At 43.5% G+C, this 20,719-nt stretch overlaps 1 protein-coding gene across 1 annotated transcript; it reads right to left on the bottom strand.

The window, feature by feature from the left end:
- Window positions 1-2,314: 2,314 nt before the first annotated feature.
- On the bottom strand, window positions 2,315-4,492 carry LOC119364199 (ATP synthase subunit d, mitochondrial-like). Its single transcript, XM_037629627.1, has 5 exons — window positions 4,231-4,492; window positions 3,439-3,520; window positions 2,926-2,990; window positions 2,707-2,793; window positions 2,315-2,633 (listed from the first exon to the last, which is right to left on the bottom strand). The coding sequence occupies exons 1-5, from the start codon at window positions 4,396-4,398 to the stop codon at window positions 2,532-2,534; spliced, it is 504 nt and encodes a 167-aa protein (XP_037485524.1). The 5' UTR covers window positions 4,399-4,492; the 3' UTR covers window positions 2,315-2,531.
- Between the last annotated feature and the right edge of the window lie 16,227 nt (window positions 4,493-20,719).

The raw sequence follows: 20,719 nt of genomic DNA, 5'->3' as shown, positions 1-20,719 counted from the left end.
GGATACATGCTTTCGGTTAACCCTAACCCTAACTCCTTACTTATGGTTACTTGTGCTTTGTTTTACTTGCTATATCTTATTGTGGTTGCTTGCCTTTCTACTTGTTGAGTATATTGCTAGCACTAGTATCACTTTTGCAATTCTTAGGCTCACTTTCATATTCCTCATAATTGCCTAAAATTCCCAAGTAATAATTAAAAATTGTAATTATACCTATTCACCCCCCACCCCACCCCCCCACCCACCCTCTAGGTAGATCTTTGATCATTTCTAGCAGAAAGCACAACTTCTAAGAAATTTTGTTGGACATAAAGATGTGAAAATATCTCACAGGCAATGACCATGATTAATCAATAATAAAAGCCCTAGGATTGTCAAAAAAAAATACTCCCACTACAAGCCTGATGTAAATGTGTCTATCGATTTGATTACCAGAAGAAGATTTCTTTACTGTGAATGGTATTCATCGTGCTCAACATCTAGTATTTGTATCAAGCTTGTTTCTGGCTCTCTGCTAGTTGATTTCTATGCATAGCCAGCTGCACTTTTTTTGTGTTTGCCTCTCTAGGAACATCGCAGATATATTCCAGAAGTTAATTAAGCTTGTCTTTTGGCTCTTTGACATTGATTGCTAGTCATTGCCAAGCGCGTAATATCTCAAGTAAAGTTCTGCTCGTTTTCTATTATAACATTTTTTGCGAATAAAGTACTAATGTGTAAAAATTAGCTCTACATGGTACTACTAACAGTAGTACTAACATTAATTAAGGCATGGCTTAGTGACTTTGGTACCAATGGGATAGAAATGACACTTATTTATTTAGCATGGTCTCTCTTACTGCTTCTCCTAGCTACCACCCATGTTACAATGCATTATCCAAAAGTAGATGTATGTATACTAATCGAGTGAGTATTTATTTATTTAACGAACAGTCCCTGCAGTTTCTTCCCTTCTAGCTGTGTGTGCATTATACCAGCCTTTTCATGCTATGTGCTTTGTTGGGTGTTCATTCTATGTCCTCTTCATTTAATCTGGTACAATATAGTGATGATACACCTTTCTTGTTATCTTACTCAATATCTTGATTGTTTATCTTCTTTCGTGTGATCTTCTTCTTACACCTTTGTGTAAGCTACATGGCTAGGCATATTGAATGCTACCCAGGAATATATGACAATCATATGTACATATTAGAAATGTACGAGTCGCTAGAGTCACCATTATTACTTACAATCTACAGTCTGTACACTGTGAGAACATTTTCCAATCACATTTTGCAGGAAAACAAAGAAACCCTTGCTACAGGCAATAGGTCATCAAATATTGGGCATAGTATGGCAATGAAGGAAAGAATGAAGACAGAAAGATTCTCAAGCAATGAAAATCTTCCTCCGTGGTATTAGGAATGGAAATATTCAGTTTCAATGTAACCTTGGCTAAATTGTCATCATTTGATGTTGCTGTGAACCTTTGTTGCATTGCAAAGATTGAACTTTTTACAAAGTCTTATGTTAAATGTTCTCCTTTTGCTTTATTTTCTACTACCTCCGTTTGAAAATAACTGACGCAAGGAGTTATTTCCGAACGGAGGGAGTATGTACTGGCAAGTTTCAGTTTAAAGCAAAACATTGTTGTATGTGTGAACAGTAGAGGTTCAATGTTATATTGTTCCTCATTTTGGTGTTGGCAAGGATTTCACCTCTAAATCGTAGTGCCAGCCAAACATGAAATTTGGATTTGGGGTCTCGATTCAGCCAATACCCTTACCAAATGAAATGAAATCAGGCGACCCAAACAAGCGGTAATTGTTCTATTGAGCTCAGAATATGGGTGGATTGTATTGAACTTTGTAATCACTGATGGAATTCTTACAGCATCAGTTCATGTCAGCGCTCCATTCTACTGCCTCCGTTCCTAAACATAAGTCCTTTTAGTGATTCCAATGTGGACTACATAGAAAAGCAAAATGAGTGAATCTACAATTTAAAAGATGTCTATATACATCTGTATGTAGTCCTTATTGAAATCTCTAAAAAGACTTGTATTAGGAAGGAGGAAGTAGTATGCATCATTGCACTCAATTACTGGATACCATTTTCTTGGGACGTACTAGTATGCATCATTGCAGTTCACGAATTTAAGAAAGCTTCAGTCATCAGAAATGCACAATGTTGTTACAGACATGTCACATGTTAGGTTAACTCCTCTCTCCCAGCCTAAAGATCGGTGTCTATCAAGGATGAGCACATTGACAAACGACAAGGTACATGGAGGAATCAAGCCATAGCAGAAATCCTCTTGTACAAAGGAGCAAAAGTTAAAACACAAGACAAAATTTCATTGAAATAAGCTGGCAACCCTTAAAATGATGAGGTCCAACAGAAAGCACAAAGATAAGAGTTATGTTGGAATTTCAACAAGCCCAGTCCACATGTTATGGAATTCACCCAAGTATGGATGATGAGATTCCAGAGGGACAAATAAGTATTATTGCATGTTCTAGTAAAAGAACTTGGACTTTCGCCGTTATCTAGTATCCCCAGTAATCATTACGGATCTCATCATCAAACTTCTTCTTGAGTTCAGGGTGCTTCGCGAAGTACTCGTCTGCTGTCATTGTGCTGATCTTTTTCTGCATGTGTAAACAAGATGTTAGGATGAATGTAAAAGCAACTGGTACCAAATTTGTCAAAGATCCACCTCACCTTCATCTCTTTCAATTCAGCAATCTCCTTCTCTATCCTCTCTGATTCCTTCAGAGATGTCTTCTCTGCTTCCTTCATTTCGATTAACTATGCATTTTCAAAAGAAAGTTCATAAGGATCTGAGTGGAAGAGCCATCAGTGGCAATCCAATTTGTACCAAAGAAGGTGCCTATGCGAATAACAGGAAAGTGAAGCATATTTATAATGGTGAATCCTCACCAGAGCATCAAACTTTGGCTTGTACTCAGGAGTGACAGTGTCAACATACTTTGGGATCTCAATGCCTGCATTAGTTCCGTTGATTGGTGTATCAATGAGAGGTTAAACAGATTGAATGAGCATAGACTAGCGAGACTAACAGCTATACTGGAAAGTAGCAAAAACTAAATGCTAAATCATTTGGTGTGAATAAATCAAAATACATAGCAGGATTGAAATTCCTAACACTGTCATACAACATATTGCTAGGGGCACCCTCAAGAAGGGAGATGAAACCTAAAACATGATGTATTAGAATGCATACATGAAGTATACAACACTACTATAATATTGTGAAGGGAGCATTTTGAACTATAAGCAAGTTACAGTTGGTATCCTAATTCTTAATCTTCGGAAGACATACAATCCACTAGTTAAAAATCCAACATTAAATCAAAACCATCTTGTTTACAAATTTATAGCACACTGGCTTCCTAGAAATGCAAGTAGATGGAGAGTACGAAATACACATACTATCATAAGCTTCCTTGTACATATCCACAACTTTCGATCCGATTCCCTTTTTGTAGTATTCCCAGTCAATTGGCTTTGGTTCCTGCAGTAGCAATAGATATAGATCTCTCATATCAGTCGATATGCCGGAAATGGCGATGCATGTTTCATATGTAGCCGTAAGACTAGCATACGCAAGTTAAATTCAAAGATACCAAACAAACAGGGTTAAACTTTACAAGCATGTAACATGCCAAAGAAGGCTACTTAGTTCATCCATGCATGCCTCTATTGAGAACCTCACAAGAGTTTCCAATTTCATGTTCAAAAGCAATATTTGGATTACAAGAGAGATGAAATAAGCCACACCTTTTCCAGTCGGTAATGTTGGGGTGCGTAGTGATTTAGGAATATGTAGTTCTACACGCAGAAAAATATAAGATGTACCAAAGATATAAGAGGAACAATAGGGCGAGACACGGGACGTACTATCCATCCAGAAATTCCCCCAAATGTTCTTGCTCATGTCTCGACCTCCTCTCAAATCCTCACATCAAATCCCTAAATCGTTCAATAGTTTAATAACTAAACCAACTGGGCAAGTAAATCCTAAAGGCGAAACCGAGATTTGATTGTCCCCCGATGATGGATCTGCGAATCCCATCTTGCTCCAGGAGCAGATCCCGGGCGCAACCGCGTGGGCTATCGAAACGTAATGATTCCCCCGATCTGATCTGACCGAGGACCAAACCCTAGGCACATTTGCCAGATCGGCGCGAGACAGGGATGGGGCCCCGGCGATTGGGAGGATACCTGGGAGAACTTGGTCTGGAGCTGGTGGTTGACGTCCTCGAAGGTGCGGCGGAGGTTGGCGAACTCCTTCCGGGCCTCGTCGGAGACGAGCATCTTGGCCAGGCCGTCCCAGTCGATCGCCTTCCCGGCCTTGGCCGCAACGTCCGTCACCTTCTTCACCCCGCTCATCTTCGGCTCTGGATCTGCTAAACTTGCTAGGGCTGTGTGACTCTTGATTGTTTCAGGAGTTCTGTCCAGACTCCAGAGTAATATGTCCCTGTTATCTCCTTCAGAAAAAAAAAAAGTTTATGCGGCGCTAAAATGACGGGCGGTCAGGGCTTCCCCTCTCCAGGCAATTTCAGCCGCCAGATCTTCATCAAAACGATCTCAGCCATTTGGGGCTGTGGAGCAGGCTTTCCGTTACACTGGTGACTGTTTATTAATGGGGCCTGCTTCGGTGTGGTGTTTAAGGGCGACCACGCACCAACCCTAGTGGGCCAGCCCATGTAGAGCGAGATTCGATCGCATTTTATTTCCTCTGGGTTTGCTCGATCGCATTAGAAAAAACTGAACGAAAAATGCATTAAAAAAAACGTGAATTCAAACCTGTTCATGGATTTTGAAAAAGTTCATCAAAAATGAGAAAAAATTCATGGATTTTGAAAAAAAAAGGTCATCAAATTTGAAAAAAAGATCATCAACTTTGGAAAGAGTTAAACAAAAATTAAAAAAGTTCATCAAATTTTAAAAAATCATTGATTTGAAGAAAAAATCACATATCTGCAAACAATTCGTCAAACCAGGAAGAACAAAAAAAGAAGGAAAAATAAAAAAAAAAGAAATAAAAGAAGGAAAAGGTTGTAACTTACCAGATCCTGTTGGGTGGTTACACCAGCCTACCTTGATGAGGTAGGTTGCTTGTTCGATTCACAACTAGGGCGCATTTTGATTGCCTAGTGTTAAAGTGAATGACTATGAGAAGCGAGGCATATCCAGCTACTCAGCTCTCACCGGAATATATTACAAAAACCTAAAGTCTAAAAAGTGCAGGACGCGCCTGCTACGCCCGTTGGATCTTAATCGCGCATCTTCAAGTGTTTCTTGGTCGGAGCGAACTGTCGCGCGAAACAAACCTCACAAAGGGGCCATACACGCGTTCGTCCACCAGGTTCTCTCGTTGGAAATCCACCCCCGTCTCTCTCGTAGACGTATTCCATTTTCACCAAAATCAATCGTTGTCAAATCGGGAGGCGTTGTAGGGAACTGCCGGAGTTGAGAGACGCATAACCGCCACTAGAGAAGAGAAACGGGTATGTACGTGCGTGCACCAGGGCGTTCGTGAGGTCCTCGTGACGCTCGAGGGGCTCGCGCCACGCATCGACGTGGCTTCCTGTTAGAGTATATAGACGTATCTCTGTATTTTGCTAGACTAGGGTTTGTAATCATCTCGTGCCTTATCTCTACGAAAGACTTCTTACCTTTCAAGTCTTATACTCTATGTAAACCGTCCGAGAGGCTCAATACAACAATCCAACACATTACGTCAATCTCACTCTTTATCATTTTACATGGTATCAGTCTAGTCTCGATCCAACCTTTAGCCGCCGGCGCCGCTTTCGCATTGCACCGCCCCGGGGCGGTCTTTCTCCATGATCGCCACCGGGGGTCGCGTCGCCCGTACCTAGGGTTCCTCTGCCGATACTCTTGGAAAACATAGCATGCAATTTTAAAAAAAATTCTACGCTCACACAAGATCTATCTAGAAGATGCATAGCAACGAGAGGGAAGAGTGTGTCCACGTACCCTGTAGACTAAAAGCGGAAGCGTTAACTTTACGCGGTTGATGTAGTCGAACATCTTCTCGAATCAACCGATCAAGTACCGAACGTACGACACCTCCGAGTTCTGCACACGTTCAGCTCGATAACGTCCCTCAAACTCTTGATTCAGTAGAGGTATGAAGGAGTCAATGAATTCCTTCGGCACGACAACGTGATGACGATGTTGGTGATGTGATCCGCGCAGGGCTTCGCCTAAGCACCGCGAGAATATGATCGGAGGAGTAAACGGTGGAGGGGGGCATTACACACGGCTAAGACAATTTTTGTGTCTTTGGGATGCCCCCTTGTCCCCGTATATAAAGGAGGAGGGGGAGGCCGGCCGACCCTAGGGGGCGCGCCAAGTGGGGGGAGTCCTACTAGGACTCCCAATCCTAGTCGGCTCCCCCCTTCCTTCCAACGGAGAGGGGGGAATGGGGGGAGAGGGAGAAGGAAAGGGGGGGGGCACCTCGCGTGGCCTGCCTCCTCCTCTCCCATATGGCCCATGAGGCCCATTAACTTTCCCGGGGGGTTCCGGTAACCTTTCGGTATACCAAAAAATTTCTGAATCTTTCCGGAACCATTCCGGTGTCCGTATATAACCTTTCAATATATCAATCTTTACCTCTCGACCATTTCGAGACTCCTCGTCATGCCCATGATCTCATCCGGGACTCTAAACAACCTTCGATCACCAAAACACATAACTCATATAATACATATTGTCATCGAACGTTAAGCGTGCGGACCCTACGGGTTCGAGAACTATGTAGACATGATCGAGACACCTCTCTGGTCATTAATCAATAGCGGAACCTGGATGCTTATATTGGTTCCCACATATTCTACAAAGATCTTTATCGGTCGAACCGCAATGTCAACATATGTTATTCCCTTTGTCATCGGTATGTTACTTGCCCAATATTCGATCGTCAGTATCTTCATACCTAGTTCAGTCTCGTTAGCGTCAAGTCTCTTTACTCATTCCGTATTGCATCATCTCCTAACTAACTCATTAGTCACATTGCTTGCAAGGCTTCATATGATGTGCATTATCGAGAGGGCCCAGAGGCACCTCTCCAATACTCGGAGCGACAAATCCTAATCTCGATCTATGCCAACCCAACAAACACCTTTGGAGATACCTGTAGAGTATCTTTATAATCACCCAGTTATTTTGTGTCGTTTGATAGCACACAAGGCATTCCTCCGGTGTTCGGGAGTTGCATAATCTCATAGTCGGAGGAATATATATTTGACACGAAGAAAGCAGTAGCAATAAAACTAAACGTTCATCATGCTAAGCTAACAGATGGGTCTTGTCCATCACATCATTCTCATTCCACTAATGATGTGATCCCGTTTATCAAATGACAACTCATGTCCATAGCTAGGAAACTTAACCATCTCTGATCAATGAGCCAGTCTAGTAGAGTCATACTAGGGACACGTAGTTTTGTCTATGTATTCACACATGTATCAAGTTTCTGGTTAATACAATTCTAGCATGAATAATAAACATTTCTCATGAATAAGGAAATATAAAATAACAACTTCATTATTGCCTCTAGGGCATATTTCCTTCAGATATAATTAATCGCCTGCCCTAGAGAGTCAATTCCCCGATCCTTTGATTCGGATTTTTCTCTCTCCCACCGGTCGCATTGATCGTCCTTTTCTTTTTGGTTTTATGATCTAAGATCAGTTTGCATCGCACGCCGCCGCCGTCGACCTTCATGCGCCTCTACTTCGACACCGGCGCGACCACCCGACCTCTTCTTCAACCAGGCGGCCTCGCGCGACGGGGCGGCCGGTCACGGCCATCATCTGCGCATTTGCTCGCTTGTCGCTCTGCGCCGGTCGTCACCGCCCTACTCCGAACGAGATTCTCCATCACCTCCCGCCTCCCCCGCGTGTGTACGACCGCCTCCCCACGGCGTCGCCGCTCGGGTGTCATTGTTGCATTGGTCGCTCGTGTCTCGCTACCCGCATCGGCGTTGCGTTGGCCGCTCGGGTGCCGGTGCTGACACACTCATCCGCGCGTCATCACACCGGCAGTCGTCGTCGGCTTCAGGTCGGACTCCGCCACCACCCCGCCTCCATCGAAGGTTGGAGGTGTGCAAGTTCGAGGAGTCGTTCGCTATAAGAGTATTGTCCTCCTTGATAATCTCCGAACATCCTTGAAGAAGGCTCCAGACTCCAGAGAAGCCATGGGGGCCTGGCGCTTTGCCACAAGGAAGATAAAAAAATTGCCTTCCTCACCTCTCCTCCGTAAATGCCGCCCAAAGTCTAAAAGATCACAAGCAGACATCAAATTGTTGCCCCAATTGATGTCCATGTGACGTGGCAGCCAATGTTTGGTGACCTTGGCAAAGTGGTCTTGGATGATAGCCTTTTTGTGATCGTGGTCGATAACCCAACCGTTGTTGTGCTTGAGACGACAAATGAAGCCCTTTCTTTCTTTTATGGTTGACACGCGGGTGAAAGAAACGAGTGTGCCCGGCCGAAAGAAGGCTCAAGAAAAAAGTAGTTGTTCTGGAGCGTGCGCAAAAAGACAAATTTCAAGAATCACCAACCACGAAGATGGAGATGCTTAAGGACGTTGTTGATCATGTAACAATTTTTTTTTGACATGTCATGATGCAACATTGAAATGAATGACATGTCGTGAAGCTTTTGGCATTGCGAGTGGATCTACATATCATAATACGAGAAGGCTCTGCGTTTTCATTATGTGTTGCCGCTGAGATCAGGTATATTAATCATGGAAGCCGTTGCCACTGTAGTTCTATCTTACAGGAGATTAAGCGATGTCGAGGACGTTTTGTTCAAGTTGAATTTATTCATGAGACATGAGAGAGCGTCTAATGTTGAGGCTCATGAGTCATGACTAGCCCGTAGTTCTCTTACCCTAGCTCGAAAATGCTAAATAAGTGTGTGCATCATGAGAGTGGACAGGTAGGGCAACCGTGTTTTTCATTCTGTTCTTGGGTTCTTGGATACTATACCAAGATTAGATCGATCCAGCTCGCCCCCACATACTCCGTCCCATAATTCTGCACAAGCACGGCAGCCCCCACAATCGATCACCACGGTGCGTCGCGTTAATCCGAACTGCTGCCGGCTGCACGATCTGCCGGCCCGGGACACATGCAATCCCTCACTGCAGTTATGCACGCAAAGGGCACTTTTCCAAGGACAGAAGAATTAAGGCACCCAGGCCACCTCGCTGCGAATGCAGCAGTTTATTGCAGTCACGGCTACAGCCAAGTCGCGCCCGTAAACATGCATTTTCGTCAGCGTGCACCGTGCATCCTCCATTAACGCGATGTGTACATTTTCTCTTGTTGCACGACTGCACCTTGGCCGGCTTGGCGGGCGATCAGCCCTCTTGTTGCACGGCTGCCGCTTTTCCTGCGGGTTCGGTCACCAGTCCAATCCGTAGTAACCGCCTTGTGTTGAAACAGGTGAAAGGACCGCGTAAAAGGCGGAGTTTGACGAACGGGAACGGTGCGATTGTTAGCACGTCGGTTAGATTAATGGCGTGGGGTTCGTACCTACGGATAGATGAGAGAAAGATCGACTTTTCCATTAGTATATAGCCATCCAGGTAGTGTACTAGGCGTGATGTGTTTTTGTTGACAAGAGTGAGAGCTAGTCTGCTGATTAACTGCTAGTCCTACGGTACCAGAAGGAAAATTGCGTTAGCTAGACACAGAGGCTACTCCTACTGTGCTGACGGATGATACGTGCAGCCTAAAAAAACGGCAGTCACTATCCGAAGACAACCTTCTAGAAAATTTAGAAGGATTTACCTATTGACGCAGTATGTGTTTTGACACGAGTTACATAGTAACATGTTATTACAAAATTCCAAATCTGTTCTAAACGCATGTTATAAAATATCTGCTGTGAATAGACACTCATGAATTTCACAGGAGGTTTTCTGTTTCTTTACCTTCTTCGAAAAACTCGTGAATTTCAGACTTTTTTAGGCATCATTAGCCATAGGAGAAAAAAAACTACTTTCATTTAAAAACATCTTATATTTTGATATGGAGGGAGTATATGTGGTTACGGAGAAAATATCATGTCTGAAGGAACACCGATGGTCCGATAAGAGCCACATCTCTAGTTCGGTGCATGCCGAGAGGCTACGGCAATGTCAAAACAAAAAATGACATCCACGCCAATGTCACGTAATAATACACTATCCGAACTCCGCCAAGAAAAAGAAAAACAGTGTGTGAACTCGCTACCGTTGTCGTGTAACAGTCCCGTGAGAGCACTCGGAAAGAATCGGGGCCGCTGCTCCAATCGTCCAACGATCACCAGGAGAAGGCGCGGCACATGTTCCTGGGGGAGCAGCCGCGGGCCGACGCAGAAGCGTCCAAAACGAGTAGACAGCGGCCGGGATAGATAGAGATCGATCGCGCCATGACGGGCACAGCTGCTGTGCTGCGCTGCCAGTGCAGATCGGACCACCCCGGCCACGGATGTGCCTGCGAGTGACCACGTACCCGAACCGAAGACATGTGCACTTCGTGACCATCTCTTGTCTTGTGGGACCGTGTCATGCCACTGAACGGCGAGTGCCGGGCTTCGGGTACCGCTCCATCCGCATGTGTGTGGCTATGGCGACGCCGTGGCGGGTGAGGGTAGAGGGTGGTGATGCCGAGCCGACTGGGACAGGATCACAGGAGGGTGCGTGCGTCTTGTCCAGCATCCGTCCAACGCCTGCTGTGGACTGTGGTGCATCGTTTCCCTTCCCTGCATTCGTGTCGACGTGCGTGTGCCCAGGTTTTGTTTCACCACTAATCCACGTGTCATGTTTTTTTAGCTGACATGTCATGGTGCTGGTTGAAACGGGTATTGTTGGGATCGTAAGAGCATCACCAGCCTTTACAATGATCTAAAACGTCTTTATTTGTTTACCGAGTGCGTATTGTTTTGGCCCCATATCGCATACATAGTACGTACCATAGATAAACATTGGACAACAGAATGTAACATCTGACGTCCTACGTACTAGGACATACTAAAAGAAATGCATAAAACGAACCTAAAATTACCCCTACTTCTCCTCAGAGGAGAGCTTGATGACCCCACGCCGGAGCCACCCGCCTCACGGTCGTTGGCGGCAGGACAAATCAAGGGCATATCCTTGTCGGGCTCCTCCATAAAGAGTTGATATTGCTTGACGTTGCAGAGTCTTATTTTGCAACGATTCACGCAACCACCCGCTCAGACTTGAGGGTACCATCATTCTGGGCGACGACGATGCCTAATTTCTAGGATCATCTGAAACATTTCCGGTGGCTAATTTCTCATTATCTCTTATCTCTTAGTGCTCCTACAAACTACTAGTTGTTAAGCGTGTCACACCCTACATGTTTGGTAATATGTGGAAATGACTCGACACACTTTCCAGTCAATAATTAACAATGAGATCCGGACAACCATGACAGTTCCCACATATTTATGAATATCTTTATTCAGCAAACATTTTCTCCGCATACAATTTCATTCCCTTCACAATACGTAACAAAACCCAGGCAACACTTGTGAAGCAACACCTTGACCACTATACCAAGTTGAGTATCTTTTTATCGTCGGAGGAGCAAATACCAGTCTTGAACTATCTAGCACCTTGACACACTTTTCGGGTGTCGTTGTAAGCTCCATCTATGACACCCAATTACGAGTAACATTAACGATCCCAAAGCAACTATCTGGTATGAAGGTCTGCGATATTCTCATGGTCCAAGGACACGAGTGAAAGTTCCAGATAATATGGTAATACTGACAACATAGTGACGTTAGGATCTCACAGTATATCACAAATTGGGTCTATCCGACACCATTGTTCTATCAACAACGTGTTCTCATTATTGTTGACATCCTTATTACTCTTAACAATGCCCTGTGATCAGGAAAACTTAATCATGTGCAATATATGAGCTAGTCTTAGAGGCGAGATTAGGGATTTGTTTGGTGTTTATGTTTTCATATATGCTACCACTAGTAGAAAATGGCCCATTTGACCCAGTTCTAGAGGCCCTTTAGCCCCGGTTCAGGAACCAGGACTAAAGGGTGGGGACTAAAGCCCAAACCCTCCCGGTTCACTTACGATCCAAGATAGAAGGGCTCCATGTGGCCGCCGCGGGGCTCGCAGGCAGGAGGACCTTTAGTCCCGGTTGGTAATACCAACCGGGACCAATAGGCCTCCACGCGTCAGTAATTGGCAGGAGCTGGGTTTTTTTGAAGGGGGTGGGGGGGTAGGGGTTTTGGAGGGTTAATTTAGGGGTTTCACATTGTGTTAGCTAGTTAATAGAGAGAAGTGTCCTCTCTTATCTCCGTGCTTGGTCGACGCTAGCTACTATACATATAGAGAGAAATGTCCTCTCTTATGCGACTATAATTTTGTGGAATGCAACGGAGAGGAAAACATTTCTACTTAATTAAACATCTCATTGCATAACAACTTCACTTCCTGTACATAACAACTTGACAATGCATAAACAACTGCAATATATAACAGGTTCAGCATACTGAACATAAACATTGACACTTGTCTAACTGACACTCACCGCATTTCTTCATTTCTGCTTCTCCTTCATCTTCTTGGTGTGGCCAGAGTGGCGAATGCCGACGCGAATGTAGGTCTGTGCCTCGATTGGCATGCTCATGTCGCCGAGCTACGGGATCCCCGGCGCCACCATGTACAGGTCGTCGCCGGCAGGCGGCTGCAGCTGCTGCGCCACCTCCCCCTCGTTGTCGTCCTCCACCTCCACCACCACGTCCGCACCTGGCTCGTCCTCCTACTCCTCCTCCTCCTCATCTTCACTACTCTCTCCCTCGCTATCAGAGTGGACAATCACCTGCTTCACTGCAGCTGGTCTGGCGACCACGATGCTGACGAGAACTTCCACTGGAGCTGGAGGGCCGCGACGGCGGGAGCGGTACTCGTACCACTTAGCACGCTGACGCGAATCTGGTGAGTATTCCACTTCATTCATAGCCCGAAGGAAAACAACAACATGAGGAATTCCACGGCCGCCGGCGAACATCGTCTTCTTCTCATCATTCGTAGCCACGACGATGAGACCCCTAGCATGGTCGACGCACATCTGCAAGCTGGGAAACCTATTGCAGATCTCCTCTACATTCGCCCTTTTCTCCGCATCTCCCTTTGCAGAATTTGCTGATGATACGTCTCCAACGTATCTATATTTTTTGATTGTTCCATGCTGTTATATTATCATTCTTGGATGTTTTACAATTATTTTATATCATTTTTTGGTACTAACCTATTAACATGGTGCCCAGTGCCAGTTGCTGTTTTCTGCATGTTTTTTACATCACAGGAAATCAATACAAAACGGAGTCCTAACGCAGTGAAACTTTTTGTGGATTTTTTTGGACCAGAAGACATCCAGTGGGCTAGGAACGCACCTGAGAGGAGATTTCAGGGGAGCACAACCCACTAGGGCGCGCCTGGGGGCCCAGGCCCGCCCCGGTGGGTCGTGCCCTCCTCGTTGGCCTCCCGCACCGCCTCTTTGCTCTATAAATACCCTAATATTCCAGAAACCATAGGGGAGTCAATGGAAATCAATTCCACTCGCCGCAGAGTCCAGAAACACCAGATCCAATCTAGATACCATCTTGGAGGGGTTCATCATGTCCATTGGTGCCTCTCCGATGTTGCGTGAGTAGTTCTTTGTAGACCTACGGGTCCGTAGTTAGTAGCTAGATGGCTTCCTCTCTCTCTCTCTTGATTATCAATACAATGGTCTCTTGGAGATCCATATGATGTAAGTCTTTTTGAGGTGTGTTTGTTGGGATCCGATGAACTTTGAGTTTATGATCGGATCTATGTTTTTATCCTTGAAAGTTATTTGAGTCTTATTTGATCTCTTATATGCATGATTGATTATAGCCTCATATTTCTTCTCCGATATTTGTGTTTTGTCTGGCCAACTTGATCTATTTATCTTGCAATGGGAAGAAGTGCTTTGTGATGGGTTCGATCTTACGGTGCTTGATCCTAGTGATAGAAAGGGAAACAACACGTATGTATTGTTGCTATTAAGGATAACAAGATGGGTCTATTTCTACATAAATAGATCTTGTCTACATCATGTCATCGTTCTTATTGTATCACTCCATTTTTCCATGAACTTAATACACTAGATGCATGTTGGATAACGGTCGATGTGTGGAGTAATAGTAGTAGATGCAGGCAGGAGTCGGTCTACTAATCTTGGACGTGATGCCTATATAATGATCATTACCTGGATATCGTCATGATTATTTGAAGTTCTACCAATTGCCCACCAATAATTGTTTTCCCACCGTTTGTTATTTTTCTCGAGAGAAGCTACCAGTGAAACCTACGGCCCCCGGGTCTCTTATCATCATATTTGCCTTTGCGATCTATTTTCTTTTGCTTTTATTTTTCAGATCTATTACACCAAAAATACAAAAATACCTTGCTACAATTTATTTATTCCACTATCTATTTATCCTATCTACCATAATTATCTCACGTTATCTTGCCTACTTGAGGCGTCGTACCCGAAAGGGATTGACAACCCCTTTAACACGTCGGGTTGCGAGTATTTGTTATTTGTGTGCAGGAGTTGTTTACGTGGTGTTAGGAGGTTCTCCTACTGGTTCGATAACCTTGGTCTCATCACTGAGGGAAATACCTACATTTGCTATACTGCATCACCCCTTCCTTTTTGGGGAAATACCGACGTAGTTCTAGCAGACATCAAAAGGAATTTCTGGAGCCGTTGTCGGGGAGGATCTTCAACATCAACCAGGTTCCTAATCACAAATCTCATCTCCTTGCAATTTACATTATTTGCCATTTGCATCTCGTTTTCCTCTCCCCCACTTCACAAAAATTTGCCATTTTATTCGCCCTCTTTTCGTTCGCCATTTTTTTCGTCAGATCTGTTTTTGTGTGCAATCATGTTCACCACTTTTTGTCGTTATGGATAGCTCTTCCTCTATTGCATACACCCCCGAGAACGAGGTTCTTAACTTCAAACAAAGGGGAGGGGAGAATTTAAAATATGCTTGGTATAGGATTTGCAATGCTCATAATTGATCTATCCGTAAGCAATCTACCGTTGTTCTTCTTCGTTGTTTTTATGTGGGCATCACCACCTGGTATAGATTTGTCCTTGATACGATTACCGGTGAAAATTTCTTGATGTGTACTTCTCTTGATGCTTTTAATGCTTTGGGAAATTTATTGGGTTCACCCCCTCTCATGGTCAATGAAACAATTGTTACCCTTGAGCATGTTATGGAAAGACTAGATGCTATTGGAAAGAAAACACTTACAGAATAACATATGGAAAACTTGGATAGAAAAATGCAAAGTTATGGTACTAAAATTGGGTCAAAAGCGAGAGACATTTTTAAGTTGTTAAAAGAAAAGGGAACTATAATTCATGAAAGAATTGAAGAAAGCCCGTCTAGGATTGATAAATTGCAAGAAATGTTTTCTAATCTAAGTACGGCTTTTGGTTCCGCCAAAACTCCTGTAAAAATTAGTAAGACTACTCAAGCTATTAAGAACAAGGGTGCAACTTCTAGCAACGATAAAGGAGATCTTAAAATGATTGGTATTCACCCGAATTTTGCTGAAGTTATAAGAGTCCCTAATGATAGGAATGAACTCCTCAACTCTATTTTACTTGCTAATTCTCCAAAGAAATCTTGTTGTGTGCTTAAAGAATTGGAGAACAAAGATGACAAAACTTAGATCCTACACATTATGCCTAGCTAGGGGCGTAAAACGATAGCGCTCATTGGGAGGCTACCCAACTTTTATCTTTTTGCCTTTTGGTTTTCTTGCTGTTTTTAATAAAATACACAATTATGCCTCTGGTTAGATGTGTTTTGTGGTTTAAATTAGTGTTTGTGCCAAGCAAGGCCTTTGGGATGATTTGGGTGAAAGTTGATTTGGTCTTGCTAAAAAACAGAAACTTTTGCGCTCTTGAAAATATTTTTCATTTTTATCTGAAGAGTGCTTTTGAGTTGATTCTGTTTGCACAAGATTAAAAAAGAAATTGTTCACGTCGTCCTAAGTTTTCAGAATTTTTGGAGTTACAGAAGTATTTGAAGTAGTCAAATTGCTATAGACTGTTCTGTTTTTGACAAATTCTGTTTTCTTTGCGTTGTTGCTTGTTTTGATGATTCTATGGTTTTCTTTGATGAGTGTTTTCCATAGAAAAGTTGGAATATAGTAGATATAATGCAAAAGTAAAATATGAATGGGTTTACAATAGTACTTATAGTAGTGGTTTGCTTTCTTATACTAACGAATCTCACAAAGATTTTGTTGAGTTTTGTGTGATTGAAGTTTTCAAGTTTTCGGTGATCTTACGATGGATGAAGGAATAAGGATTAGCAAAAGGCTAAGCTTGGGGATGCCCGAGGCACCCCAAGATAATATTCAAGAAGTGGCAAGCAACTAAGCTTGGGGATACCCCGAGTGGCATCCCCTCTTTCTTATAACAACCATCGGTATTTTACTCGGAGCTATATTTGTATTCGTCACATACTGTGAGTTTTGCTTGGAGCGTCTTGTATGATATGAATCTTTGATTGTTTTGCTTTGTGTTTTAAGTCTTGAATCCTTGCTGGACACACCTTTTTGAGAGAGCCAAAAATTATGCTATGCTTGCTCCTATGCTTCACTTAAATTTTTAGAGCCATGGAATTACTCTAGTACTTCACTTATATCTTCTTGAGCACAGTGTGCTTTGTTATTTTTGAAGAAATGCTCTCATGCTTCACTTAGATTTATTTGGGAGTTAGTAAAATTTTAAGAAATTCTCTCTTGCTTCACTTAGATTATTTTGAGAGAAAGAAATATTATGCTCATGTTCTTCACTTGTATTTGTTTGGGCTTATCAAAAGCAACATATAAAAATAGTCCTAAAGTGATAGATAACCAAGGAGGATAAAATAAAACTTTCATGAAGATCATTGGACAAAATAAACTTGATTCTTAGTAATGGGTTTAAGATATGATGATGTGATATGTGAGTCATGTTGATGAGTAATTATGCTCTAGTAAGAATATTAGTGTTAAGGTTTGTGATTCCCTATGCAAGCACGAAAGTCAATAGTTATGCAATAAAATTTATATCCTACTTGTGGTGCATTATTCGGTGTTACTTATGCTTAATGCTTGGGTACGAGATTTTTCGTTTCTTGGTTGGTCGCTTCTCAATCTTTTTGCTAGCCTTCATTTTGCACTAAGTATGATCACTACTTGTGCATCCAAAACCCTTTAAACTAGTTTTGCCATATGAGTCCACTATACCTACCTATATGCGGTATTTCCTTGCCGTTCTAAGCAAATTTGCATGTGCCATCTCTAATTTTCAAAATAAATTTCTCTTTTGTGTGCTCTACCGCTCGCGAGACGGAGGGGTGGCCAATATTTTCCATGCTAGATGTGTTATTCTCACGATGAGTGTTTATTCACTTCTCATTGCACGAGAGTACGGTAAAGGTATTACGAATGCCTAGTCCCGAAATGAAAAATGAATTTACTTTATGTTATCAAATAATAAATTCCTTGGAAAGTGTTAGTATGGAGGGCACCCGTGGATACGGTTAGCCATGGAAAGTGAAAGTAATGGTGGAAAAAGGAATAAACTTTATTTTCTGTTTGGGAACCGCCTATGATGTATCTAGCATGGAAAGTATTGGGAGCTCTAAGTCGTTTTCGTTGGTGGGAAAAGTATGCCTCCCAAAATGTTTTTATCTCTCAATTTTTGCTTTGAGCTCTAGCACCTCTACAAATCCCTACTTCCCTCTACGAAGGGCCTTTCTTTTACTTTATGCAATTTTATTTTGAATTTGAGTCCCCACCGTCTCTTATAAAGCACCAACTAAGGGGTACTATGACCGTATTTGAGCATTGGGTGTAGCTAATATTCGAGTGTGTTTCATGAATGGATCAATGGTTGAGCATAATGGGTTAGGGATAACTTGCTTTAGTGTTGATATTTTGAAAGACATGATTGCTTATTGGTATGCTTGAGTATTAGAGTCTTCATGTCAAAACAATACTATTGCTTTGAACCATATAAAAGTCCAAATGTCCATGCTATAAAGAAAAGAATTGTGATGAACATGTTAGGCAGCATTCCACATCAAAAATTCCGTTTTTATCATTTACCTACTCAAGGACGAGTAGGAATTAAGCTTGGGGATGCTAATACGTCTCCAACGTATCTATAATTTTTTATTGTTCCATGCTTTATATTATCATTCTTGTATGTTTTACAATCATTTTATAGTCATTTTATATCATTTTTTGGTACTAATCTATTGACATAGTGCCCAGTGCTAGTTGCTGTTTTCTACATGTTTTTTACATCGCAGGAAATCAATACTAAACGGAGTCCAAACGCAGTGAAACTTATTGTGGATTTTTTTGGACCAGAAGACATCCAGTGGGCCAGGAACGCACCAGAGGGGAGCTCTGATGGGAGCACAACCTACCAGGGCGCGTCTGGGGGCCAAGGCGCGCCCCGGCGGGTTGTGCCCTCCTTGTTGGCCTCCCGCACCGCCTCTTTGCACTATAAATACCCCAATATTCCAAAAACCCTAGGGGAGTCGACGAAAATCAATTCCAGGCACCGCAGAGTCCAGAAACACCAGATCCAATCTAGACACCATCTTAGAGGGGTTCATCATGTCCACTGGTGCCTCTCCGATGATGCGTGAGTAGTTCTTTATAGACCTACGTGTCCATAGTTAGTATCTAGATGTCTTCCCCCCCTCTCTCTCTCTTGATTATCAATACAATGGTCTCTTGGAGATACATATGATGTAAGTCTTTTTGCGGTGTGTTTGTTGGGATCCGATGAACTTTGAGTTTATGATCAGATCTATGTTTTTATCCATGAAAGTTATTTGAGTCTTCTTTGATCTCTTATATGCAAGATTGATTATAGCCTCGTATTTATTCTCTGATTTTTGGGTTTTGTTTGGCCAACTTGATCTATTTATGTTGCAATGGGAAGAGGTGCTTTGTGATGGGTTCGATCTTATGGTGCTTGATCCTAGTGACAGAAAGGGAAACGACACGTATGTATCGTTGCTATTAAGGATAACAAGATGGGGTCTATTTCTACATAAATAGATCTTGTCTACATCATGTCATCGTTCTTATTGCATTACTCCATTTCTCCATGAACTTAATACACTAGATGCATGCTGGATAGCGGTCGATGTGTGGAGTAATAGTAGTAGATGCAGGCAGGAGTCAGTCTACTAATTTTGTGTGACACCCCCGATTCAATCGTACACTAATCATGCACGCAAATGTGTACGATCAAGATCAGGGACTCACGGGAAGATATCACAACACAACTCTAAAACATAAATAAGTCATACAAGCATCATAATACAAGCCAGGGGCCTCGACGGCTCGAATACAAGTGCTCGATCAAAGACGAGTCAGCGGAAGCAACAATATCTGAGTACAGACATAAGTTAAACAAGTTTGCCTTAAGAAGGCTAGCACAAACTGGGATACAAATCGAAAGAGGCGCAGGCCTCCTGCCTGGGATCCTCCTAACTACTCCTGGTCGTCGTCAGCGGGCTGCACATAGTAGTAGGCACCTCCAGTGTAGTAGGAGTCGTCATCGAAGGTGGCGTCTGGCTCCTGGACTCCAGCATCTGGTTGCGACAACTAGAAAGAAAGGAAAGGGGAAAAAGGGGGGAGAAAGCAACCGTGAGTACTCATCCAAAGTACTCGCAAGCAAGGAACTACACTACATATGCATGGGTATATGTGTAAGGAGGCCATATCAGTGGACTGAACTGCAGAATGCCAGAATAAGAGGGGGATAGCTAATCCTGTCGAAGACTACGCTTCTGGCAGCCTCCGTCCTGCAGCATGTAGAAGAGAGTAGGATGAAGTCCTCCAAGTAGCATCTCCAAGTAGCATCTCCAAGTAGCATCTCCAGGCAGCATCGCATAGCATAAACCTACCCGGCGATCCTCTCCTCGTCGCCCTGTAGAAAAGCGATCACCGGGTTGTCTGTGGAACTTGGAAGGGTGTGTTTTATTAAGTATCCGGTTCTAGTTGTCATAAGGTCAAGGTACAACTCCAAGTTGTCCTGTTACCGAAGATCACGGCTATTCGAATAGATTAACTTCCCTACAGGGGTGCACCAACTTACCCAGCACGCTTGATCCCATTTGGCCGGACACACTTTCCTGGGTCATGCCCGACCGCGGAAGATCAACACGTCGCAGCCCCACCTAGGCAAAACAGAGAGGCCAGCACGCCGGTCTAAACCTAAGCGCACAAGGGTCTGGGCCCATCGCCCATAGCACACCTGCACGTTGCGAGGGCGGCCGGAAGCAGACCTAGCCTAGCAGGTGTTCCAGTCCAATCCGGCGCGCGCCGCTCCGTCGCTGACGTCTGAAGTGCTTCGGCTGATACCACGACGTCGGGATACCCATAACTACTCCCGCGTAGATGGTTAGTGCGTATAGGCTCGTTAAGCGTGTTAAGTATCCGCGAACGCCGAACAGGGCCAGGCCCACCTCTCTCCTAGGCGGTCTCAACCTGCCCTGTCGCTCCGCCACAAAGATCCACACAAAGGGCCGTCGGGACAAAGGTCCTTTCAGCCCCCAATCCG

The sequence above is a fragment of the Triticum dicoccoides genome, chromosome 2B (assembly GCF_002162155.2).
Source record: "Triticum dicoccoides isolate Atlit2015 ecotype Zavitan chromosome 2B, WEW_v2.0, whole genome shotgun sequence".
In the NCBI taxonomy this organism is placed as follows: Eukaryota; Viridiplantae; Streptophyta; class Magnoliopsida; order Poales; family Poaceae; genus Triticum; species Triticum dicoccoides.
The sequence above is the reverse complement of the archived record's forward strand: the minus strand, read 5'-3'. Positions and strand labels throughout refer to the sequence as shown.

What these genes read in the sequence shown, in the direction of transcription:
- LOC119364199 (XM_037629627.1), bottom strand. Translation starts at nt 4,398, where the DNA reads ATGAGCGGGGTGAAGAAGGTGACGGACGTTGCGGCCAAGGCCGGGAAG. An exon ending in GTACAAGGAAGCTTATGATA is followed by an intron (nt 2,991 to 3,438) that starts GTATGTGTATTT and finishes GAACTAATGCAG; the next exon opens with GCATTGAGATCCCAAAGTAT. An exon ending in CTGAATTGAAAGAGATGAAG is followed by an intron (nt 2,634 to 2,706) that starts GTGAGGTGGATC and finishes TTACACATGCAG; the next exon opens with AAAAAGATCAGCACAATGAC.